At 40.6% G+C, this 27,670-nt stretch overlaps 1 protein-coding gene across 1 annotated transcript in view; it reads left to right on the top strand.

Moving 5' to 3' along the window:
- The window catches only part of LOC126394434 (protein unc-13 homolog B-like), a 134,086-nt gene that overhangs the window by 96,584 nt on the left and 9,832 nt on the right, over window positions 1–27,670 (top strand). Inside the window, exons 23-25 of the mRNA XM_050051245.1 lie at window positions 24,214–24,302; window positions 24,454–24,591; window positions 26,364–26,487. Coding sequence (XP_049907202.1) covers window positions 24,214–24,302; window positions 24,454–24,591; window positions 26,364–26,487 — 351 coding nt within the window. The remainder of the gene's footprint in view (window positions 1–24,213; window positions 24,303–24,453; window positions 24,592–26,363; window positions 26,488–27,670) is intronic.

Here is a 27,670-nt window from a genome sequence, read left to right as displayed (position 1 = left end):
AGGTAGTCACAAGTTACAACGCTGTGGTTAAGGTGTGGTTAAGTTTAGGCACAAGGTTATGGTTCGGAAACAAAAACTGTTTGGCTTAAAATACCACTAATTACTACTTCCTAATTAACAGTGTCTTACTGTTGATAAAATTGGTCAAATTTGTTGCCAGAATGACTTGGCAGAAATGGCTGCCATCTTGTTTTGACATGGATGCGCTTACTACCACCAGATGGCACATAAAGGTGTCCATGAATGAGGACAACAGGTCTGAGTGAAAGTAGAATGAAGTATAAGGACACGTAAAACCAAAATGTGTCTCAGGAGGATATGATATGTGTGAAGTGTTCAAATGTAACGTATCTGTGGTTTGCAGAAATGCACAATACCAACTTTACCGTCTTGAAACTGGGCCTGCCAGAGTGATATAAATATATGACGTAGTATAATTATATAATGATAGATATAAAGCATAACTGCACAGTGTGAGTATGCGTAAGTGTAAGATCACAAACATAAAGTGTCCAAGATCACAGGAAAACATTTTTAACACATTTTAAAATGGGATGATAAAGTGTCAATTACCCCTTTGAACCCCCCAGCTGCTTGTCTCTGAGCACAGCTGATAAACCCCTCCATATCCCTGATTCTAAAATGTCCATAAAGGCTCGAGCACCACATGCTAGCAAAGCTCTTAACACATTTACAGCTGGGCGCTAACACAGCCTCCCTCCTCTAGTGAGTGCTTAATAGACTAGACAGTGGGCTGCCAGATAATTGAATTTGATAGTGTGTAGAAATGTTGTATTTAGCCGCCGCTAAATGGCTTCTTGAAATGGCTGAGTTTGTCAGGTGACTGCGGGGGGTCTGTGGCGTGTCAGGGAGGAGGAGAGTCAGAGTCGGAGCAGAGGGTGAAGAGAGATAAAGTGTGGCAGAGTCTCAGCTGTGCTGGTTAATGGCTAAAGCTGCTGTTATCTTAACAGATGTTAAATGATGATGTTGTAGTGAGGGCATACACATGCTTCTTCTCTGGTATTGTTGCAGGCGAGGATTTTTTTTTTGTATGGCGGTATATGTATATATGATTGTAACTGGTTATAAAAAGTGGTCTCACAGCAGTGGAATGTTCTGTAAGGACTTTTTTTTTTTTTTCAAAATAATCTTAGTTTCATAAATGTATTTTGGCCAATTTAATTGGACCTGACTGAATTTATTCAAAACCTGTCATGCTCCTTAATTGATGCTGTCCTCATGTGCCAGTTGAAACATTTAAAAGGAATGGTAATATTCTTTTCAAGACTTCCCTCATAAAGGAGCTGTTTGTAGAAGGGGAGCTTCGGATGCTCCCTGAGTTTCAGTGTTTTTTATTGTTGGTCTTCTGTGCTGCTTTATAGTTTAATTTAAATGTGTGAAAGTAAGGGTGAATTTACAGTGTGGCAGTGTGGGCCTGGGAGCCTTAAGGCTGTCTTAAAATAATAGTCAAGTGCTCATATGAACATTAAAACAGTTTTTGCTTTCATTTAGCCTTCCTCCGGTCCATAATGGCCATTAAAAGATCCCTTTTCAGTGGCCTCTTATGTTAAGTGATGGGAGACAAAATCCACAGTCCTTGCAATAATATATTTCAAAGTTTATTTGAAGCTAATGTGAGACTTCACTAGTGGATAAATTCCAATCTTATGCTCTTTCGACTATGAAATTAGCTCTGCAGTTAAAAGTCAAAACAAAAACAAGAAATTTCAACAAGTTCAAACAATTGGTCCTTTTAGTGAAAACTAGGTTTGTGGTGGAGAGAAGGTGTTCCGACCTGGATGTGAAGCAACTGCAGTCACATGACACATTGTTTGGGTTAAACATGAGCATGTTACAGTCCTGGAGGATTATTAATGTGCACCTCCTCCTGTACTGCCTTAATATGCGCATTCAGAAACGAGACAACAATTGATCATCGGCATAAAACAGGAAGTACAAGACACTGAAACATAAGGAGAACAAAAAGGTAAACTTAACTATCCTGGACAGGACGTGACATCACTTGTCCAACTTGGACGACTGAAGCTTCAAATAAACTTTGGATATATTTCTGCACAAAAACAGAACTGTGGATTTTGTCCTCTGTCACCTACACTGAAATCATTTTAGAAAGAGATCTCTTAATGGTCTGTGTGAACAAGAGGAAAGCTCACAGCAAGACAAACCTGTTTTAATGTTCGTAACGACTCCTGACTGCTGTTTCAGACAGATTTGAAAAATCTGTGAACCTTTAAGACAGCGTGCCATTATCTCCGCAGTTAAAGACTGGAAGATCTACATATGCTCTCGTACTGTTTGTCTGGCTTTGGTAGATACAATTCTGGACTTGGAGTGAAGACACTTTGTATGATTCCTGTGAAGAGTTAAGACTTGGTTTTAGGGGTTAAGGTCAGAGTTAGGTTTAGGTTAAAGGTTGGGATTAGATGTCATGATGGTTAGAGTTAGGGTTAGAAACAAGGGAATGCAAGCACAAGAATTATGGATAGGGTGTACGTTTTATTGATCATGCTGTGAGGACAAAAAGCCCCCACAAGGCAGATCATTTATTTTAAGTCTTGGTTGCTATGGTTAATGGATATTTGAAGTAAATACTGAGTCCTCACAAGTAACAAAAGCAGAGTGTGTGTGTGCAAACTGTTGAGCAGCACAGCCTCACTCAGTAGGTCTGTTCTAGATTACGTTTGCTACAGAGTGTTTTCTGTTTCTTGCTCTTGTGCATTCTCAAACACGCTTCGATCATACAGCTGCTGATGGCTGTTTTTTTACTCGGATCGTCACATGAGCACACTTCTGTGTATTTGAATTTAAAGCAGAGCTCTTGCCAGTGAGGAAATTCAGAAATATGTTGGATTTTAGGGGCCGTGTTGTTAGAAAACATCATGATATTATTTTTGCAAAAAGGCACAGTGCTAATGCTGTACTGCTTGTCCTGTCCTGTCCTTTCCCATCTGCCCTGTCCTCTCCTGTCCTGACTTGTCCTGTCTGCCCTCACTGTAGGCTGACAACAAAGAAAAGGAGAACAAGGTTGGTTTGTCAGGCCCAGTGTTGTGATGTTTGTTAGTAAGCCTGAAATCAGGCCTTGGTGCAACAGGAACTTTGTGTTTTGTGTGTTGATGTTGTGAACTAGACTCACCTCTTGTTGTTTATGTTCATTTTTTTACCAAACTAAAGTCAAATCATATCCAAATATCAAACTGCAAGCTTCATCTACACACTCAGTATTGAGTAGAAGAGAAGACATTGTTGGAAGTCTCATCATATTAAAAGCTGCACAAAGCGAACTGACGTGACCTTGAAAGGCTGTTAATAAACTTAAATTCGAGCAAACCCAGCCAATCTTTGAAACCGAATAATATTAGAATCAAACTTTTTGAAGCTTAGGCAGAGAATTTATCCCACCAGTGACATTATTCAACTTATATTAATGTAATAAAAATAATACTAATGATAGTAAGCAACTCTATTTTTAAAGACCAACTTGCATGTTAGAGCCCCCAGTGAATCAGTTTGTTGGAAAATGATATAGACACTAGACTTTAAAAGAAATATACATAAATATACACTACAGTGACACCTAGAGTCGCTGTTATGAGTAACTTTTACTTCCGCATCAAGAAAAGCCCAGCCGGATGTGACGTAACAAGGGCGACAGCAGCCATATTAAACAATGGCAAATATGAATGAAAATGCTAGTTTTGAGACAGAGGAGGTCAATAATGTATTTTCATATACATATGACGGACCACAACCATACAATTATGAACCTGCTAGGCGTCCAAGAGACCAGGAGCAGCCAAGGGTCAGGAGAAATTAAGTTACAAAGTGCTTTACATGGTTGAACACTGATTTTAAAAGATGCAGGAATTTAGGCAAATAAAATCTCTCACTTTTAAGAAATAGAAAAAGACAAAAGAACCCCAACAATAAAGGTAAATGCCAACAATGAAAGAGATAAACAATGTTGTCAGCAAACTGCCCTGAAGATTGCACTGAAGCAAATTAAATCGAACAATGAGAAAAACAAAAATAAAAGAACATAATACTCATTTGGGAAAACAAGGTTGAATCTAAGGCCTAGTTGACATGTACACTGGTATTTTTGAAAAGCAGGATTTTTCTAGCCTGGCGTGTCCAGACCCAATTCGCAAAACACGAATGGGTCTGGACACGGAGTGTACATTTCCTCTATTCCCGAGTGGCAGTATCAACGGCTGTCACTCAAAGTGCCCCTTCACGCAATTGGAAAGATGGAAAACCAATCAGAGTATACTAAATGTGTGACGTAGGCTAGCACAACGCCACTGTAAAAAGACCATCAGGCAAGTGCAGCGTGCAGCGGAGATGAGCTGTGATGATGTCTGGGAAAGAGTGTTGCCATCTTTGCGGATTTCCTCCTCACTGTGGACTCTGAGTTGCATGGCTCTGATTCCCAGCTTGGTCGCTTCCCTGACCTGCTCCTCCATGAGAGCAACTAGCCGAGAAACAACAATAGCCGCTGGGTTTTCACTGAGTCCCATCTTTTTCCCAATCAACGGAGCCAGTTGGTAAATTAAACTTTTACCAAACCCCGTAGGAAGGACGGCAAACGCATCCTTTTTTTCAATAAAAGCTTTCAGCGCAGCCGTTTGCTCTGCTTTTAGAGAAAATGTACATTCCAGTTCGTTCAACACATTTACCATCGCAGTTTCAAAATCAGTAGCCATGTTGGTTGTTTACAAAATGCATTCACTCCTTGTCCCTCCTGTTCTGATGACGTGATTTCAGATAACCCGCCCCAAAGTAATACACGGTTGTTATTGGCCCGGTAAGCCAAAACCGATGCCAGAATTCGCGTTTGTGACTCCATGGCCAGACTAATCTGCGGAGCGAAATAGAATATGAGCTTGTGAGATCAGGATGGTTTCAGCAGGCTAGGATTTTTCCACCATTTAAAGTAGCCAACTGTAGCCAGTATCTCACTATCACTATTCTCATTCATATTTTAAGAAGCTACAAATTATATTCAGCCACAAAATCAGCCTGAAAAGCTGCAAACCAGAACAGAAGTACAGAGAGTTGTTGCATAGTGATGATACACCATCTCATCTAGTTGCATTGGTGTGAACCATCAGGTTTTTAGAACGTTGCAGAACGGCGCATTGCAAGTAGTTGCTTGTTTCAACTCTTCTCATCGCGAATCTTTGGTCTGAACTGGTCTAAACACACAAAGAAGAAGATGATGTTGGCCAATCAGTTACCTGGAAAAAGCTGTGACCTGCAGGCTGCCTGGAGCAGTTGCACATCCTGACCCCTCTGTCCGTCAGTATAGTGGAAGAGTAACTGTGCATTTATGTGTAATCATGTAAATGTACTTGCAATTTGTAAAGTAATGTTTCCAATATTTTGGTCACGTCCACCATTGCACGAAATGTCGCCTCGTTGTAATGCTTCACAAAGGAGATAACGGTGCGCAGTTTGATGTCACAAGCCAAAAATGCTGTTTTCCATCGATACATCAACTCTGAAAACAGTTTTACAAAAGGTCAGTTATCAGTGACCTAAAATGCAGCATGTGGATGAAAGACATTAAAAAATATCTGTAGATGTGGACAAGGCCTTAGGTGTTGTTTGATTTCATGTTTTGCAGTGATAAGCCATGTTATTGTATAAAAATGCCACCGGCTAAAGCTTTAAATACTGATTGTGTACAGAATATTTAGTTGATTCATTACGACAGCATCACAGGTGAAACTGTGAATGCTGCTTTTGCTCTGACTTCAGCACAAGCAGGTCCCTGGGTTCTGTCACTGGTCTCTAACAGTCGCCTGATGACACTGCAGATTAGCAACTTGCTGTAGCATTAAATGCCTGTTTCCACCAGACATCTCTTTTTACAGCCAACAGCACTAAAGAGATGCTCCAGGGAAGAGCTGGGTGCTTCATGGTGCCTGCTGTTACTCTGGTTGAAGTTGGGAACAAAAAGTTGAGATATTTTAAACTTTGGGTACTAAAAAGAAAATGCGGAGCTCTGACAGCTGTTGTGAACACGACAGCGTGTCTCTATTCAAAACGAGGAGACAACAAAGGCACTTGGAAAACACAGTGTAACACTGATATACAATTAAGCTTTAATATTCATCACGGAGCACATATTTTCTCCTAAAACTTAATTAGTCCTGAGAAAGTAGAGCTTTGTCGGTTATATAAGTGTTTTACTTTGATGAATTTTACTGGATGTTTTAGTGTGTGTCTACAGTAAGTTGTTTGCCATCTGTCCTCCTGTAGGACGAGTCCTCAGACTATGATGACAGTGAGGAGGAGCAGGAGAAGGTTTGCTTTCTTTAAGATAGGTTCCTCCAACATTTTCCATGACTAACCTCTCCTCCTCTGCCGCCTGTCATCTCAGAACTGACTGATATCCTAACATGTGGTTGACTAGATCCTCCATTCTCCTTGCTGTTCTCCTGTGAGACAGCGTCTACGACTGTCTGTGTGTGTGTGTGTGTGTGTCTGCGTGTGTATACTGTTTGTGTTCATGTTTCCAATTTTTTTCCTTGTCAGATTACAGCTCCATTAACGTCCACATGCCTTTTGTTTGTTGTTTTCTGTCTTTAACGTCTTTGTTTTATTCTTTTTTTTTGTCCAAAAGCTTGATAAGGAAAAGGTGAGCCACCAGACAAAGACCCTCATGTTCCCTTTGATAGTTAATGATGAATGTTTGTGTTTCTTTTTATTTTATTAACATCATATTATCTTTTTTTGTCCTGTTTTTTTTTCCCTAGTCTGAGTCCATGAAGGAAAAGGTGTGTTTGCAACTTAGCTGTGTGTGTGTGTGTAAACCATAGACTGCAATCTATGGTGCAAACTAAGCATTTAGAGATGTGTGTGTCTGTGTGTGTGGTTGTCAAGCCTGATCGTGAGGGGAAATTTGTTATTTCTGATTTAAAAACAAGAATTACATTGCTCTATATTAAATGCATACTATGTGCACTATTAGTACATGTTTTTATAATGATAAGTTTTTAAATCACAATGTGAAAGAATTCAGTTGTTATGATGAACCTATAGAGAATTATGAGCTGAATCTGCAGGTCCCCTCGGCTTTACCGCGCTTCATATTGGTTCATCGTTTCATTGTTTAGCAATCTGACCTGCAACTTTATTTTTTCGGTTCATTTAGCCACTTTCATAGCATCGATTGAACAACAAGGCAGCCGTTTCCAGCATCTTCTCAGCACCTAAAGCAGACAGACGGTGTTAAAGACTAAATGGTGAACACAGTGGAGCATTTAGCAGCTAAAGAGAACGATATTTCCCTCAGAAGTTGGTAGGGACCAAAAACAGAGCTAAAAGAGAGTGAATTTTGGAGTTATATTCATCTGGACACAAACACAACTCCAAATTAATGATAATGTTGCTGCATGCAGGGTTAAGCAAACAATTTACCCTCATTTTGACCAGATAAAATTAGGACAAAACTTTTGGATGTTGTTTTGTTAATTTGAAATAAATAGAAAGTTGTAAGTTTGTAGCGTGTTTAAAAACAGGGCCAGCACTTTGCTCAGGCTGTCATACCCAAAATGTTGTGTGATATGTATGAACCACAGTTAAAGGCAATTACAAAACTGAACGTGTGTTTCTGAAAGATAACTTTCAGTTAGATGTAATGACTTTTCTCAGGATGGCAGTTAGAGTTGATGTTGACAAGTAACCCATTGTGAGAGGTGCTGGCTGGTAAAAATTTGGCAAACAGTTAAAAAGTCCCCTTAATAGCTGCAGTGCTCCCAAGTAGCTACTACCACTGATCCTGAAATGACTAGTAGTGCTTAGGTAAGGTAAGGCTTAGTGAAAGAAATAAAATCACTTTTACGTACGGGCTTAGCGATATAGAGAAAATCAAATATCACAATATTTTTGATCAGATATCTTGATATCAATATTGCGACGATATTGTAAAGTTGACTATAGTGCTCCCACAAAATATTTATACAATGTGATGTTTAGTAAATAATGGTCAGTAATGTGGATATAATGACTAAAGTACTGTTCGGACAGGGTTAGTTTTACATAGGGATGTGGACTAATGTCAGATTACCACAGGATGTCTGTAATATAAATGTCCGATCCACACCGGACAAGAAATCTCCGTAATTCTACCAGAGATGGGAGTGGTGACGCGGTTTGCATCCTGGCATCACCTCCCTGTCAGCATGTGCGTGCTACGTTGCTTCCTGTATGTGTACACAACGATTAGCAATATGGATTTATCTTAGGCCTACTAACACAACCAGAAGTCTCGTGGCTCTGAAAAGTGCTTTCTTCTTGACCTCTTTGATTGGTCTCCCACGTAGGGCTATGAGATCATTAGAAGAATGTCCACTATCACGACTGCCGACAACACCCAATGCTTCTTCAAGCGCCTCTATCATCGAAAAAACGCGTAAAAATAGTTGTGAACAGGACGTGACAAAATATTTACATACATTTTTACTGAGGATCGTGTTCGCACGGGATTAATATTACCCAAGGTATTTTCTCCGGACCGTTTTACAGAAGGTAAAAGTCGCCGTAATGTTTACTGACATTATCCGTAATGATTACAGACATGGTGCGTTCGCACGGGACTAAAATCCCAGGTAATAATTACTTTACCCCACGTCTCCATGTCAACTAATCCCGTCCGAATAGTGCTTAAGTGAGTAAAAGCAAATAAAAGAACAGCTAAAACCGTCTAGCAAGTTCAGAAAATTGCAGCATTTTACTGTAAAGTAGCCTTTCAAACCCAGGAAGAGTATTACAAAATCCAAAATCTAAGACGATATCTAGTCTTATATCATAATATCGATTTATTGCCCAGCCCTCATTATTGGGAAGTGAACTGAGGTTCATTTGACCTGCTCGCTGTACATTAGGTCTGTCTCGAATACCACTTCTTGTGCATCAAAGCTTCAGTAAGAAATATCCCTGATTAATCGAAGCTTTGGGGGTGAGGGGGGTCATTTTTGTAAATTTTGTCAGGATTCCAGAAGCTTGACTTTTTAGACATTATGCCAGCAGATCTAGTCAATCACAGGTCTGTTGTGTTCACAGCTAGGCCTATCACTAAGTTTAACTGTCGTCGTCTGTGACTAGCTAATAGTCACTGTTGATGCATGATGAGTTATGTTGCATTACTGTTTCTTAATTTATGGGCTATGTAGGATTTTTTGGGTAATGGTATAGAAAAACGGAGCATTCGAATACTGATTTGTACATCAATTACCATGGCAACGATCAAAGCATTGAAGCATTTGGGTCAGCCCTGCTGAACATTGTCCGTGTGGCTGTAGTAGAAGTTGTTTTGGTCCAAAGTAGTGCCAATTATTTGCCACGGAGAAACAGGAGTCTGCAGGTTTTCGTTTCAACTATTTTCTCATTACCACACCTTAGAGCACAGAAAGGAGCAGGTCATTAGTGAAATGATTTGGTGATTGGAAGGACTGCAGACTGCAGAAGTGTGTCGAAAGCCCGGGGGGTCGGCTGCCAGCATGCCTGGTGTTAATGATCCTAATGATCTGTGTTCAAAGTGGTCTGATAATGTTTATCCGGACACTCTCTGAAGGTCTAAACCCTGCGTATGCTCTCTGGATCATGCTGTTAGACAGACACCTCGTACCCTCAAAATATTAAGAATAGTTTTTAGCCAAGTTTTTATCACACCTCAGAGGGAGATATGAGCCTCCAACCTGGATATAAAGTCTGAGAATCAGCAAAACTGGGCCGAGGAGGGTCTCACCTGGAAGGAACAATAAGCTTTATTATTATATGAGTCACTGTCTGGAGGGAGTTAGGGCTAACAGTGAAGGTGAACCTAATAAAAGTGGCACAAAGAGTGTTACTGTTGCGATGCCAGAGTCTTCATGAATGTGTGTGTGTGAACATGTGTAGTGATGCTTCTAGCATGTCAGCATAGCTCACTCACAACTGTGTGTCCCTGCAGGCTGAAAAGAAAGACAAAGAGAAGCAGGTTGGTTTGTTCGTGTCCTTCACCTTCCCTTTCTGCCAGAGTGTCTCCAGTATTCCTTTCCTCTAAATCTATTCAGATTTGCTCCCATTCCCCCGTAATATTCCCTGAACGTCTGGTGTTTTTAGTCATTTTGAATGCACTCATTTACCCTCTATTATTGCAATTCAATTCAGTTTTTTACATCTAGTTCAATAGAAGAGGTTTGCATGTGTTAGAAAAAGAGAGATCAGAAGTGTTGGCTTTCTTTTCATACATTTCCTTTCTTGCCTTTCCTCCAAGGAGGACACTAAGAGCAAACAGGTGGGTGCTCCAGAAGCAGATAATCACCCTTATTTTAGAAATCTTGTGATCAACAAGTGCAGACAAGTACAAGTAGGGATTTAAAGCTTCAATGACAGCTCTAATAAAGGGTCCTGTGCTACGTATCTTTCTCAAGTTTGTCCCACATTCATGATTTGTATTGCTGTTTGATGTCTTGCCCACTTTGACTGAAGGCCTAATGATCACTTTGCATGTACTGACTAATTATTATAAAGACTGTCACACATAGAAAAGGAGGCCAGTAAAGGCACCAGAACTAAAAATGAACATTCAGAAGCAGCAAGAAAAGATTCTTTTACTGTAAGTTCAATTAATAGTTTGCAACAAAACAAATTCTGAGGTCCCAGCAGAAGCTTTTCTATCAAATGGCATATTGAATCTATCGAATGGAGAGCGGAGCACCTGAAAAATGAAAGCTTGTCAGTGCAAACAGACTTTGACAGAGTCCAAACAAAAGACAGCAAAAAGGTAATATTTACTGTCACCATTTCCAAATCCCCTCAGCTATTGGAAAACAACAACAACAACAACAACAACCTCCAAGCTAATAACTTACACACTGATAATGGCAAGTTTTGATAAAGATTTGGATCGTGCAATAAGGCATGCCTGCTCTATTCTTTCTGTCAGTTGTTGTAAAGATCTAAACCAGGGGTGTCAGACTCATTTTACACTTAGCTCTCATTCTGACAAAGATTAATGAACAGTCCATTTACAAAAATAGTGATGAACAGCCTGAGATGAAGGCTGAAAGAAAAATAAGTGCAATTTCAACAGTATTTCTGTTTTCAGCAAACTCACCCTCAGAGTGTGGCTTTGGTGCCGATGCTATTTCGTTAGCAATAATTAAGCTAGCTTTCACAGCTGCAGTGCTGATCTCTTGGCTATAATTCAAACCAGACGTATGTTTCCTCAAACCTGCCAACAATTAATTTATCCTCTCTGTTCTTAGTTGTTTTTTACAAGTTGTTGTATTTTCGGTGCGATGAGTTTGATAGTGGTGCTGAATGTAATATTCCTTGAGTACACCAAGCTCACTGGCGTCCCATTTACCTCTGTGCAGAAATAGGGACTGGTTCATTTTGAAGGAATAGCAGATCATTTCACTGAAAAATTGGAATTAATGACTTCTCTGCAATTTTTATACCAAGCAAAGTCATTCAGTGGATTAGATTGGACCCTTTGGTGGGCCGGTTCAGACCCACAGGTCGTATGTTTGACACCCCTGATCTATACATATAAAACAGCTTGTGAAGGCAATTCGGAAAAGCCCAGACGCTGTCTCACAGGACTCTCGTTCCTGATGTTGATCCGTTTTCTGACACAGCCAATCCAATTTGATTTGCAACATCTTTTAACTATGGCAGCAGCATGTGCCAGTGACAGTAGCTATGTTTCCATCCAGAAGTGATTTGAATCATTGGGAAATGCACATTAAAAGAAATACGAATCCTGTGTGTTTCCATTAAATGTACGGACTTTGGTGAAAACTACGAACTCGCGCGAGTTTTCCACAGAGCTGGAAACAAAACAAGTCTCGCACTCTTCTTCTTCTATGTTTTCTGGCGGTTGGCAACCAGCGTGTAAATGCATTACTGCCTTCCCGACCCGGAGTGTCGATATCACCATGGAGAGAGGTGCGCTACGTCAGACTTAATTCGAACATAACTGTTTCCATCCCCTGTTTTGCAAATCAACATTTTTTCNGAAACAAAACAAGTCTCGCACTCTTCTTCTTCTGTGTTTTCTGGCGGTTGGCAACCAGCTTGTAAATGCTTTACTGCCTTCCCGACCCGGAGTGTCGATATCACCATGGAGAGAGGTGCGCTACGTCAGACTTAATTCGAACATAACTGTTTCCATCCCGTTTTGCAAATCAGCATTTTTTCGAATCAACCAAAACCCGGCTAAAGCGAGCATATTTTAGTTTGTACGAATCAGGGGATTTTAATTCGAATTTTGGCGTTTCCATCATAATTTTCCAATGCGATACTTCTAGATGCGCATCTAAACGGGCTGATGGAAACATGGCTAGTGACTTTAGTGACAAGCTTTTGTTATATTGTCATAATAATGTTCTGCAAGAGTCACATACAGCCCGCAGATCCTCTGGGGGTTTTAGCAGGTCCAGTAAGTTCCTCCAGAGCTACAGTGTAGGCAGGCTTTACCTTTAGGGCCCCGATCATCAGATTATATTTGTCTTCTCTATCACTAAATGTTGAATCATGACATATGACATATGTCCGTTAATGTTTTTTGTGGACCCATTTTAACAACAGTGCTTGCCTCGTCACGTGCAAATGTTCAACCAAAGTTCGTCCCTGACACTGTTTCGCAAGAGCACCATCGCTGCATCCCAACCTTAGTGCCGCCCAAGATAATTGTGATTGGTTTAAAGAAATGCAAACAAACCAGAGTGGGTTTTTCCCCTTATAGGAGAACGATAATCTGTGATTCCAGACCTGTCTCTAGTGCTGACACAGCGCTGTGGAGATAAGTCTGACTACATGAGACTAAATGTATTAACTGTTTATACATGAGTACAAATCATGTTTAAAAACTGTAGCTGCACCTCGACAAATGACGTGCAAATTTATGTTCCATGTTTGGCCATTTGTGTACATGCTTGTGTGTGTTTATGAGTCTCAGGATGAGTATGAGGCAAATAAAGCCGTTCATGTGTCAGTAGCTCTGTGTCCGCGGCCCCTGTTGACTCAGACTTTTCCCAGAATCCATTTCAAAGAATCACTCCCATTTGCCCAAACACTTGATTTGGCCACTGGCAAAGGCAGCACAGCTTTATTCAATTTCTGTCTCTTTCCAGGTTGAAGCTTTTTTTGTTTCTGTGTTTGTTACATATAAATTGTTGGCTTATCATTCCCCTCAGCATACATTGTATTCATGCAGGGCACATGTTGAAAGAGGTGAAAACATGACCTTAGAGGACAGTTGTCTAATGTTTCATTTTGTTTTATTTTTTTCTCACTAGTCAAAGGAGGAAGTAAACAAGGTTTGTTTGTCACAGTCATCCCCATTTTTCCTTTGTAGAGCTGTTCCCTCTGATCTCCCATTTAAATGCACCTCCTGAATTTAGACTATTAGCCTGTGGACACAACAGACATCCCTGTCTCACAGTCAAACTGATACACATTAATATTGCAGGTAGTATTTGGATAAAATCAATATTGCAAACCTGAGCCGGCCCGAGACATTAGAAAACTACTTTTTAGAGCCCTGTGGGGTGTATTTGAATACAGTGCCTGATAAGAAGCTATAAAACAATTTGAGAATTGCATTTTTAATATCTCTAATAGTTTATATATTTTATGTACTTTCTTACAATATTGTTTAAGTTTCAACAGATATTTTTTGAGTGTAATTTATTGTCATGAACTAAAGACTATGGATTAGTGAGAAATTATTAAATTCTGCTAATATACTTGCATTTAACTACACATTTGCATGTGCATATTGCTGCTGGCTGCATCCAAAGTCAGCAAGGGACTATTCATCATCTGGCGTCTCGTCCACATTCTGTTTATTCCTCCAGTTACACAAAGTACCCAGCAAAGAATATGAAAAACAATCCTCTCGTTGCAGCTGCTTATGTTAAATGTGTTCATCCCTAAAAGGTAGTTTATCAGAGGCCTTACAGGGCCATAAATAAGCTTTAGTCATCTGTATAGTACACATAAAAGGAAATATCTGTCTCAATTAGCTAAGTATCTGATCATTCTTTGTATAAGTTAACTCTCCTCCCAATAATTCCTGCTTGGGATGAAGTCAGTGTGCAGCAGCACCATAGCGAGCACAAGCAGTAAAACATGAGACTTCTACAGGTGATGTCAGTTCTCCCCGTTGTCTTGTAGCATCCCAGTAAACCAGAGGCAATAAACATAAAGCTTTTATTAAAATCACCCACTCACCTTCACCCAATCCACCAGACAATATCACTAAAACCCACCCAAAATAAACCCTCAGACTATTTTTACCTGCTGCATACCATAATATACAATCCTGTGTCTGTGACGTTGCAGTTTTTGTTCATTATGTTTCTTTTTACTTTTCTTTTTTGTCATTTTTTCCTCTCTGTCTTTCCTTGAAGACCGAAGCCACCGCTGCCACAAAGAAGGTACAGTTGTGTGGAAGAGAGATAAGAGAGTCCGACAAAACGTATTACCTGTAAAGGACACTTCTAATTTCAGGCTGTGATTCTAGTGAAGAGAGAGTGTGTATGTGTGTGTATGTATGGGTGTGTGTGTTATTAAAAGCAGTTCTTCTTAGTCATTCATTTTCCTTTGTCCTCCCAAAGTCTTGAAAAATTGCACCTAGTGAACTGAGAGTTTGTAATACCTCTGAAGAGCATGTTTTAAATGATCCACACCTAAGCCTGGAAGTCTTGTAGGAGATAGTATTTACATAAAAGCTTATGTAAAATATTTGTACTGTGTTAACGGAGCAAACACTATTATGTCTAAGAAGGTAAAACTAAAATTCATAGCACTCTGCATGAATATGATTGCTCCTTCAACAGTCAAGAACAAAATTTAGATTACAAATTTGTAATATTAGAGGCCAAAAAATTGAAGAAGAAAAAAACGTCCTGCAGCTCATTACTACATTATCTAATGGATAACAAATCAATCACTCATTGAGCAGCATGAATTTTAGTGTCAGCTAGGTAGCTGTATGCTAAGTGTTGGCTTGGACGGACGCTTGCAGAGCCACATTTGGGCCAAGATTTTGGTGTCTGTCCTCCCTATTTAACCAGTAAGATGACCAGCTGGGCATAAATTCAAGATACAGTAAAATACTGTGCTACCTTTAATTTGCTTCCAGTTAAATATGCCTGTTTGCCCCTCTGGGACATCTTTAACCTAGCTGGGCATAAACACTAGAAGCAGGCGGAAATTGGGGCGCCTGTGACTCAGGGGTAAAGTGGGTCATCCACTAATCAGAAGATTGGAAGTTCAATCTCCAGCTCCTCCAGTCCGCCTGTCAAAGTATCCTTGGGCAAGATACTGACCCCAAGCTGCTCCCAATGGCCACTACATCAGTGTGTGAGTGCAAGTGAATGGTTACTGAGTAGCAGGTGGCACTATTTATGGTAGCCTCAGCCACCAGTGTGACATGTAGTGTAAAAGCACTCCAGTCCAAAGACTAGAAAAGCGCTATGTAAGTGCAGTCCAAATTATTGTATGTTGTGTGTTTAACATGGATAGAACTTGAAATTGTGGTTTAACAAGCAGTTGTCTTACACACTGACGTTACCTCTTGAACAATTATGGAAGCAGCACCTAGGCTCATCATTACATTGCCAATTTTGCACCATTTAAATAAGCTCATTTTGTAAGGGTCCAACTTCAGCGCTCACATCTGGCAACCCCAGGTCTGCGAGCCAATGGAAAGGGAGTAGGCTCACCTTGAAATGAGATGAGAAAAATGAGAAGTGATGTTAGTGCTAGTTACAAATAGGGGTGTGCGATATGGACAAAAAATAATATCTCGATATTTTGGGGGATTTTGAAGATAACGATAATTAGACGATATTCTTTTAAATATGTGTTTTTAACAGCCTGAGTTATAGCTCATTAATTGCTTCTCATGGATGATATTAATGGAAAAATGTTCTTAACATTTCTTGCTGCTTTTTTACCTGCTCTCTCCGTTTGACTCTGGTGACGGCCTTTTGTAGCGTCAATTCCGTGTCCATTTGCAACTGTTCAGACAGGCGTTTGTCCCGCAGACTCACCACAAGCCTGTCCCTCATCTCATCATGTAGAGCCCCGTAACCGCAGTGCTCCGCCAGGCAGTGCAGCGCCGTAATGAAACTGTCGGCCATCTTGCCCGTTTCTTGAAGCCGCTGATTAAACTTTACTCTCTCAAAGATCACATTCTTGTGATTCTCTTCTGCTTGCGTCTCCAATCCAGAAGCAATGCGGAATCTGTCGAAGCGTTTAATCCATTTAGGCCAGTCTTCAGCCTTGAAGGTGAACTTTTCCGGCGGGGAGACTTGAAACTGTGCCATGTTGCCGCTTCGTTCAGCTAACTGTGGCTAGGCTAGGTAGCTCCATAGATGGTCTTCCGATACTGCGAACTTTAGCCTGACAGGCTGGGACCTATCACTAGCATCTGTGGGCGGTGTTGCTATGTTGTCTCGCTAATGTTTGTTTAGCAGCAGGCTGACCTGCCGGGAAGGTGCCAGTGAGAGATCATGTGACCACCTAGGTGTACTGCGGCGTGCTGCTGCACGCAAGTTACATAACTCTTGTTCAGTGAATGTGTGGGGTTTCAACCTTTCAACGTGTGTTTTCAGTTTTTGTGAAGTCATTTGCATACTCGATAACGTACATTTGCACATCGTTAAAACAACAATGACGATATTATCCTTAACGATATATATCGCCCACCCCTAGTTACAAATGCCTTCATTACCGAAGTCAACATTACTTCACAACATCGCCGCCATCTTTGTTGGCGGGTGTGTGTATTCTCAAAATCAGGAGTCAGCTTCATTTTTTTGTCCTTTCTGGGGAATTTCACAACCTTGAGTTACATTTTGATTGACATGTATTGAGGCGAACATGGCGTTTGACTGTTTTGAAGCCCTCTTTAGTGATTCTAAGGCAAGATATGAAAGAAAAGTCACCCTGATTGGCCTTTAATCATGTCTTAGGTTGTCTAGTTATACATGATACCACTACCTTTGTGCTACCTTACAAAATGAGTAGAGTATGAGTATGAGCTAAGTACTTAACATTAGCCAACTGGCCTGTAATGACCATCAAAATGCAAGACAGAACACGTGGGCTTGGAGTGTCACTGTTATAGGCTACAATTATGAGATCTGTAAATCCTCACCTGTTATGAAATGGGTTGAGCAGACATAAGTGTGATTTGACATGGGCGAGCAGGGTCTGTTTTGCTTGACTCTATAGTCAGAGTTTACCTGAGCCCTCTTGATGGCCGTCAGCCATGCTCTCCATTGCAATTCCTTTACTGGTATGATATAAAACTGGAGACTTGAATTTGTCTAGTGTTGTTAGTGGTCCAGTCAGTCACCCAGCAGCTCTTCAGCATGTTGGCGTGTCTGTGTCACAAAGAAGAGAATCTAAATTTGTCACTTGGACAGGTTCGCTTCACTGCTACAAACTGTGCCGAAGGTGATCTTTCCTCTACGCCATAGCCATAAAGTTGACTTTAGGAACAAAAAAGATGAAGTTATATCTGCCCAATAATACTTAAAATGTTCACTCTTTGTTTGGTTGTCTTTGTCTTTTTATTTGTCTTATAGCTGATTTTTGTCACAGTTGTAGTGTTAACCCTCTCATTCAGAGTGAAGATTTGTGAAATCAACTGCCAAAGTATTTTCCTATGAACTGTCGGTCATTTTGAAGCTGTAGGAAGGTTTATTTTTTTCTCTTTTTGACAGAGGTTAGTTGTCTCCACTGCTTTAAACATTCTGGATCATGAGTTTAAATTGATACTCTTTTAATATAACTCACCTGAAAAAGAAAAGAGAATCAGTTGCTCTTCTGGATGACAGTGAGCCTGTGATCATAAAGTGCCTGGTTTGAATCCCAAGTACAAAACTGTAAGCACTAGTTTTATCTACAATCCCACAGCTCTTGATTCATCCTCCTGTCTTATATCGGAGAGGATTTTGCCCGGTATTTTCTTTAATCTCTCAAGGACACCTCACTCACTCGTGTGCACACTCACCTCCAAAAGCCCATAAAGATGTTTGGCCACGCTCGACACTTGCAGTTCACATAAACACAGCTGTACATTTCGTTTTTGGACTCAGACCAAGAAGGAGGCGGAGTGGACAGTCCAAACTTTTTCCTTCACTCAACATTTCGCAATTAAATTGCAAGATACTAAAACACTGTCACTTCAAAGTCACGGCCCTCTTTTAGTCCAATTATATGTTATGGCACTTTGCCCAACGTCCTCTATCTAATAACACGGTTACACAGTTATCAATGGCACACTTTCCCCAAAGACACTTTGGGATGTCTTATCGTTTGATCGTCTAGCCACTTGGCTTTTGTAACATGTGGTGCATCCCTGAGGTCCAGCATACTAATGAGCCTCAGGCTGTATCTTACTGGTTTATTGAAGGCCCATTACCGGGCTCTTCAAGGCCAGTTCGTTCCGCATGCTGCATGACCACTGAAAGATGCACTTTGACAGTAAGAATATGGATTCTTTAATGTTTTGTTCATGCCCTTTAGAATTTAATTACGAGCAACTGAATGAGATATTGTGAATTTCTTTCTTCTTGGTGAAAACAACTGCAGAGGTGTCAACAAACCGGTGGCAAAATGGCTGCAAAGGCGCCATCGCTGGCTGTTACATCTGAAATCCAATATTAACACTAATCACAAAACAACTCAGCTAAAAAAACATGAGGTTTTCTTGCTGTTATTACACAAATGCAGCCTAATCATCATATTGGCATGCAGATGTCCACCAAAACTGTATTTGATATGTTTGATAGATTCATGGCATGTGTAACCATCTGAGGGACATTTTGTACTGAAATTCAGTTGAAATGATTTTCATATTTTCTGTCACAGTTTCATCAACGTTTGAATTCATTGTCATTAAAAACTGATTAAAATGTAGGAAATAGGTGGTTCACATGAAACTTTATTTTAAAATAATTTAAAGCATACCACCTTTTAAATATTATTCACAGTTCAAAATGTATTGTTCTTTATGTAAGTTTATTTTGATCTAGAGTAATAGGTCACATGTCTAGAGTTCAGGGGTCGTACGTGTTGAATTATGGGGTGAGGCAGTATGGTGGCAGAGAGCGGCAACGTGGCTACAGAGCAGGGAGCCGACGTGGTTGCAAAGGAAGTACATACGGCCCCAAATTAATAATATTCTGCACGGTCCAAGAGGTCCACACAGTAATAGTGCACCTTTATTTGGTTTTGTATCTGATTGTAATATTCAGTTAAGTGGCCTGTATTGACATTTTTCGGGAGACTCTAGAAGTAATTGGGAGATTTGAATTTCAGACCTTGTTTTTGGAATTTTTCTTTTTTGTAGTTTTCATGGTGTCTGCGGAGGAGTGAAGGAAAGAAATAAAACCTAAAAAGACATCTGTATGATGCACAGCATGATACAGCATGCATTGAAAATTTGTCATCATTTTAAGACAAAAGTAGACGGTTTCTGGTTTAGCAGCAGTTGGCTCCATTGGCCCCATCGTGTCACTGTCACTTCTTTGTATTTTACCCTTATTTATTTGAGTCTAAATGCAAACCATTCAAAACCATGAAGACACACTGATCACACACTAGTATTGGCTAAAACAGAGTCATAAGAGTCTGACAGATCTGCACTCAAAAGTTGGATTGTGCTTTCAACCTCAAACAACTTCAGTGAATCAAAACCACTAAACCCAAAGTCCTTTTAGTAAAGTTTTTGTGTCCATGGCATGCCTATTTCTTTGTCGTTTATAATAACAATGCATCCGACTTCGAAGACTTCTGTCTTCAAAGACACACACTATAGAGTAGGAAATGTGTTTTTAAAAAAAGGACATTCTTTATTTAAGACAATTAAATAATAGGAAAGATTAGCATTAGCAAGGATAACTGGATGTTTAACTATAATCCACTTTTTCAAACTTGATCTCCATGCCTGAACTTACAATCAGCCAAACAGGGTCCCAGTTCCAGCAGCATGCAGGGCTGACAAAACAAAACAGAACAATAAAGCTATTAAAATCTTTCCACAAAGGCAGGTGGACTGTCTGCAGTGTATTTTGGCCCCGGGGCCTCCCCTGCAGCCAGTGTAGTCAGGGCTGAAGTAAACCAAGGTTGGAGGACATCAGATGCCTGACAGGTGTAGCGGCGCTTGCAGCTGAGTCTGACCTCTTAGCTTACAATTAACTGTAATTATTACAGCGGTTCTTTGACGTTGTCGCCGGTCAGATTTGCAGAGAAGGTTCCCTAGTTTGTGGTGTCCTTGTTGTCTGGCAATGCACACGCCTTACTAAAGGGTTCTGTATGCGACATTTAGGGCATTAATATAGCAGCAAACCACTGATGTAAAGATACAGTGAAATAATGGTGTCCTGAGCAGAGAATGAAGCAATGTGACCTTTGTGCGTGTGTTGCGATTCCAGCTTCTCGTGGGTGGTTGTGGTAAGAGGTCCGGCTGCACGTGCATGTGTATATGTGTGTTTCCAACTGGTTAGCTCTTTGCAACCACTTTGCACTGCGCACATACGGTGGTTACTGATATCAGGACATCATTGTCACGAAGGAGCAGCGGCCACCCTACGGTTCCCCCACTGTTTATGGAGTTAGCAACGTTAGCTGCTAGCTGTCAGCTCAGCCACTGCTAGGTTGAGAACTGTGTCCACACAACTCATACACTGAATTTTGCAGAGTCCCTTTTCTTTATTTGATGGGACAGTTTTTTAGCATGAAAGGGGGAGAGAAAAAGAGGGGTTGACAAGTAGCAAAGGGCCACAGGTTGAAATCGAACCTGCGGCCACTGTGACAAAGACATAGCCTTTATGGGACGTCAAATCTACCAAGTGAGCTACAGGGAACCCAGAGTCCCTTCAAATATGGATTATTGGGTGCTGAAAATGCATACACAGAAAACAGTCTCCACATTCTTAGTGTGTAAGTGTCAGAGCTAATTTTAGATCAATTCTTCAGCAGCTTCCTCCTTATTTCTGCCCTGAACACCAGCCTCACTGTGCTCCCCACCAGGTTTATTGTACGTTATTATTCACCAGTTTCAGCTTTCTACTCTCAAAGAGCCTGTTAACAGAAGAAAGAGTGTCAGCCTCCTGCCGTCAAATGAGTTCCACTCAATGTAAAAAATTATTTTTACTTCATATTCAGCCTCTCGTGGTATATTTTGAGCTTCGGGAAATGGTGTGCTCTTTATAACCTGAAGCGCTCTTTTCACACACTGTTGAATGGGTTTGAAGAGGCATGAATGAGCTCGCCTCCTGTTAAATCCACAAACTCTTCTCAGCTGAAAATCTTGTTTAGTCACCATCTCTGCAATTTGCATTTCAGTCAGCACTTCTTTCCTGTTTGCTGGTCTGTATACATCACTCATACTGTAAGTCGCTGTGTGTGTCTCTGACTCACTGTAGTCACAATGTCTCATCCATTGACACAGAGAAATGAATCTGGTGTTACACACTCTTACTCATCTACACACCCGAAATGTATTCCTGCACTAATACATGTACTGTGTAACGTTTGCCTTTTCAACCACAGTTCGGAACGGCTTCATACATATTTATTTTGCTGCAAACTGTGTGCACAGCTCTGCTCAAACATCCAAAAATGCACCGAGGAGATGCTGATATTGATTTGTGGAACTTCAACATGAGTTTGTTGGAAAAGTTTCAACTCGCAGCACAGAAATAGAGCTCAAAACCAAGACAACCACCTTTTGGTTATTTATGCTTATGTAAGTGCAATTACTCCAGAGTGTGCTGTAGTTGCATCACTTGTCCTACAACAGAGACACTGGACTGTAACCTCTTAATATCCAGCAGACGCAGCTGTGTCTTGTTCTATCTGCAGTGCTCCTGCTAGAGCAAATCAAAGACTTTCTATCCAGTGTGTCAGACACCTTGGGCCTTATCTATCAAAGCATGTCTCGATGCACAAAAAGTCTGTGTTTATTAAACATGCATACACACAAGCATGCAATAAACAAGGTTAAATCCCACCTACTGGTATTCTACACCCATCTACCTGTGCATGAACAGGCTTGTTTACAAAAATATGCCCCCAAAATGTCATATACGGTGAAGAACATCCTTTTGAGAGGTATAGCCTCGAACAGTTCACCCCAAAATCAAAAGTATGTATTTTCCTTCCTACCTGTAGTGCTATTTATCAGTCTAGATTGTTTATTATTTATTTATAAAGAGCTACTTGTGAACATTTTGGTTTAGCCGACTAGTTCTACATTAAAGTGACAGTTCTACCCCAAATCATAAGCGCATATTTTTCCTCTTATAAGTTTAGATTGTTTTGGTGTGAGTTGCTGAGTGTTGGAGATATCGGCTGTAGAGATGTCTGTCTTCTCTCTGATATAATGGAACTAGATGGCACTCAGCTTGTGGTGCTCATTTGAAAAACTAATATCTCTTTCAAGAAATCGTGACCCAGTTACTCAAGATAATCCATTGTTGTGAGCACTTTTAATGTAGGAACTGTTTTCTCTCTACTGAACTACACCTTCCAGTCGCATCACTGAGTGGAAGGAAGCGTGCATCTACTCATGGGTGAGAGGCTCGTGCTCGTAACAGCATGAAATGTAGATATTAATGGCATCCTTCTAGGTGAGCTAGCAGTAGATGTATGCCTTCTTCTACCCGGTGATACAGCTATCAGTTGTAGTTCAATAGAAAGAAAATAGTTCCAATATGCAACTGCTCACAACAAGGTTCGTGAATTATCTTGAGTAACTGGGTCATGATTCCTGGAAAGAGACATTGCTGTTGAGTTTTCAAATGCATTTTTTGGTACTTTGAGCCCCACAAGCTGAGTGCTATCTGGTTCCATTATACTGGAGAGAAGGCAGACATCTCTACGACTGATGTCTCCAGCACTCGGTGACTCACACCAAAACAACCTAGACTGATAAACAGCACCACAGGTAAGAGGAAAAATATGCATTTTTGATTTAGGGTAGAGCTGTCCCTTACATGCAGAACTACTTGTCGTGAGAAACGGAGAAAGATAAAGAACACAGTCATTATGACAGCAAGGTTGATGTAGAGCTAAATGACAGTCAGCTAAATCAAAATGTTCAGAAGTTGCACTCTAAAAAATGTTGTTGTTTTTTTACAGTTGTCTCAATTAAATACAGTGTTACCCAGATGTAATAGTTATTTTCTTTTTACCACACAGTTGAACATCTTGAACACATTCATAGGATTGTGGAAATGAGCATATGCACAATTTTGTACTTAAACACAGTTGGTTATTGAGGCTCCTGCTCTGCTGTATCTTATACACATATGCATGTGTATTAAGGGCCCTATTATTATGCTAATATTTAATATTAGTTTTTAGTTGTTAATCACAGCTGAGATAGAGAACCACAGTTTTTAATACACATACAGGCAAACTTTAGTTGTCTTGTTTGTATCAAAGGCAGTTTCTTCGCAGCAGTGTACAAATACTGTGTAGTTGATAGACCTAGAATAGTTTAAAAAAGTAAAATTCTTATTTTGCTTTACGTGGCCCTCACATTAAAATCCAATCAGTGTGTGTTACTGAGTTATATTTAGGTGTTTCAGGTCTTTCTGGGCCAGATAGACAGACAGATAAAGAGGGGTAGAACACCAAAAGAAAACGCCAAGAAAAAATGTAAATAAGTGAACCTCGCTCAAGAGGAGCTGGATGCTCAAGTTCAACTTTACTGTCATGTATACAGTGACAATTCTTGTGCTCTGTGGCACTCTCTGCCTTACACAAAGGGTGCATATCCCTAGACAACAACAAACAGTAAACATCACATACAATTTGAATTTAGAGAACATACAACACAGTGATACATTACAGCAACAGTGCAGTGTGTATGGACTGCCTGAGGAAAGAAGCTGTTACTGAGACAGGTGTTGTGTGATTTGATGCTCCTGTAGCATTGTTTCGATGGAAGGAGTGAGAACAAAGCACGAGTGAGGTGGCTTGTGTCCTTAATTTATGGTCGTTCTGTGCCTACATTGTAGTAGTCAGGTTGCGGCAGACATTGTAACCGCTGCGTCAAGTCGACCTTTCACTTTTTCAGCTCTCCAGTCGTGGCTGTATATAACTGATGGTAAAGGCTTTGAATAACCTGTTATCTCCTCCTGTTCATTTCTGTGTGTTTTGTAGCTGGATACAGAGGCGGCTGACATCCTCAATGAGCTGCAGGTGAAGCTCAACACCTTCTTGGACAACTTCAGCACTGTGTTTGCCAAAAGGTACACACTCACACACACACACACACACACACACACACACACACACACACACACACCATACTCCATGGATGTCTGAAAAACAAGTCTCTGTCAGCCCTGCAGAAGTTTTCTCGTCTAACTCTGTCTCTGTCTCTGGCTCCTCTCTCTCCAGTTTCCAGACTCGTATTAATGGCTGCATGCGTCAGATGGCTGAGATCCTGTACCAGATCAAAGGCCCCCCCAACCACAACACTGCAGAGGCAGACGCTGACACCATGCTGAGACCCCTCATGGAGTTCTTGGACGGGAAGTAAGTCGAAGCATGACACACTCACAGTGACTCCTGATGTCCAGTAAGCTGCTGGCAGACGACTGCATCAGTGACTTTACTGTAAATTATTGTTACTCATAAAACCACTAATTTAATGAATGAACTCAGTCGCGTCGTTCTGTAAAGATCATCAAGTACATTTTGGTCAATTTTGGACAAGATGTTACCAATAATGGGTTACAGAACAACATCCAGTTAAAATGCAATGAAAAAAGCTGATGATACATAAACAGGTAAAACGAATTCATTGGAAAATTTAGGAACATTAACGCTGACCGAGGGTGCAATTATTATTTTTTTCGATCTTTTTAAAACTGCATTAAATACCCCCCATAGTAATCAGCTCTGACTATTTCTGCTCCGTCTGTACATTATTTCAGGAAGAAGGGGCAGCGTGTTTAAAAGCTTTTTTGCTGTTTTTAGTTCTCTTCGAATTTTGGGACCAACATCTGTAGAACATTGTGAAAGCATAGTCCATGTTGATTTTGGTCTTTACACACATATGTAAAGTCATGGGACTGCTGTGAAATTGCGCCTACTTGGGGGCAACAAAAAAGTTCATCTTGGGTGGGTTGGAACAACAAACAAACTAGAAAGGACGGCAAAGGTAAGACTTGCACACCAATTTATCTGGGCTAGAGAGCCACAAAAAGGTCCACATGATGAGATCATTGCAAAAGAAGACTATTTATTCAAGACATCTTTGCCCAAAAAATTGTTAAAAGTGCAAAAAAAACTACTGATTACTACCAGTAATCAGCTCTGACAATTTCTTCTGTACATTATTCCAGAAAAAAAGGGCAGGGTGTTTAAAAGTTTTTTTGCCTGGTTCTGTTCGAATCTTGCCCAGAGGAAGCATGTAAATACAGAGTAAAAGAGGACCCAGAACAGAGCCTTGAGGTACTCCATAGTGCATAATGGCAATAGATGACTAAGTGTAACCATAAACTTTCTGTCTGATAGATTGGAGATGAACCATTTGAGAGCAGTGTCTGCAACTCCTACAGTGTCTCTCAGTGGCAGATTAAGGTGCTATAATCAGCTTTATCAAAAGCAGAACTTACGTCAGGTAGGATCAAGGCTGACCCTAAACCAGCATCAGCAGCAAGCCGGAGATAATTGGTTACCTTAAGTCAATGGTTATCAACTGGTGGGTCGCGGGTCCATTCTGAATGGACCGCAAGTGACTCACAAAGATGTCAAGTTTGTGAGAAAACACACTTTATTTACAAGTACAGAAAATTTCCACCACAGAGCTTTTATTTTGAAGTGTGTCTCTCTGCTGTAGAGTGAGTGACTAATGGACAGCTACTTGACAGAGACAGCAAACTAGCTCAATGACATGGCCTAATGCGAGTATGACACTGAAAATATTCAACTGTGTGGACCTTGAACTAATGACTAAGGAGAAATCTGGACCCCGTGGCTGGACCAGTTGGGAACCACTGCCCAAAGTCATGGAGTCTCAGTGCTGTGTTTGAACTAAAAGCCAGATTGGAACCTTTCAAAAATATCATGTTGGCTCATGTGGGTAGTTATTTTTTGTAGACACAGGTCAGGTGCATTCATATAAAAAATAACATCAACCCCGGGTCAAAACAATTCATTTGAACTTATAACATTATATTGTGTCATTATATTTTACTATTTTGTGCAGCATTTAGGGCACAAATACCTTCAATGACCACTGTACAAGACAGTTTGACGAGACAAGTTTTAGCTCATATGTTTGGTTTTTGTGTGTGATGCAGTCTCAGTATCTTTGCTGACATCTGTGAGAAGACGGTGCTGAAGAGGATCCTGAAGGATCTGTGGAAGATCGTCCTGAGCAGCCTGGAGAAGACCATCGTCCTGCCTCAGAGCAATGACAGCCTGGTACGTACAGTCTGAACCCTGACCATCACTACTACATGCCTTACCCCAACTCCATCTCTAAACTAAACCCAGCTGACCCTTCGCTAAGTCCCATCCCCGGATGCGGACTGACCAATTATAACATAGCATCAGGCCGGCTCAGACCAGTGTCCGACAACAACACAGCTGTGCTCCATTGACTCTAATGCAGTCGTTTCAGATTTCCTTCATTTTCAGGCTGGTTTTGTGGATTTGGAGCTAAATGTTGTGCCTGGGGCACGTCGTGTATTAATGATACTCGTTACCTGGAGAGGTTGGAAAAAACTGAACGTTTCTTCCCTGTTCCAAAACCAAAATCAAAGCCTGAAAAGTGTAGGGTTAGCTAGCTAGCTACTGAAGATATAGCCTACTGAATGTATACACATGCTGCTTTTGCTTTTTAATGATTGTAACAGTGAAACAAAGACCGACCCTGCTGTACAGGAACCAGTGAAGGGAAGCAGGGAAACTTTGCTGATATTCAACCAGCTGTGTGTCATCGCAGTGTGTGTGGATGAGCGTTGTTTGTCTTCCCACGGAGATCCCTGCTGGCAGCAGCACGGGGCTGAAGCCAAACAGCGTTCATCTGCACACACTGCGATGCCACACAGCTGGTTGAATATCAGCAAAGTTTTCCTTTATATTCATTGTCTTGTGTGGCGATCAGCAGTGATGTGGTGGTTCACTTTTACACTGTGATCTGTAGCCTATAGTTCGGCTTTAGCTTCTAACTATCTTTGTCTTTTTAACCTGTTGTTGCTGCTGAGTCAGTTTGACATCCTGGATATATCCTTCAAACACAGACTGTAGACCCCTCTGTCTGCTTCTCTCTGGAATCATGATTTCCAAAAAATATGAAAATATTTCTTCAGGGAGTGCAGTTAGTTACAGTGTGGGCTTCTCCACCAATTTACCACTGCATTCTCATATCATTGTCAGACTCACTATGGATTTTTCCTTCTTTTTTAATGGATCAGAATCGACAAAGCAGAACCAGAGACATCATCTATTTTATTCTACACATTTTTCTTCTTTGTCAAAACCAGTCCTCTACTGCAAACATGTCAATCATAAGGTCTCAAACTGGTCCTCGCAAAGATAAAAGAACAAAAGCACAGACAGAAGATAATGAAAAAGCAGTTGCATAATGAGTAATCCATATTCC

The sequence above is a fragment of the Epinephelus moara genome, chromosome 8, assembly GCF_006386435.1.
Source record: "Epinephelus moara isolate mb chromosome 8, YSFRI_EMoa_1.0, whole genome shotgun sequence".
Classification (NCBI taxonomy): domain Eukaryota; kingdom Metazoa; phylum Chordata; class Actinopteri; order Perciformes; family Serranidae; genus Epinephelus; species Epinephelus moara.
This window is presented reverse-complemented; position numbering and strand designations above follow the sequence as displayed.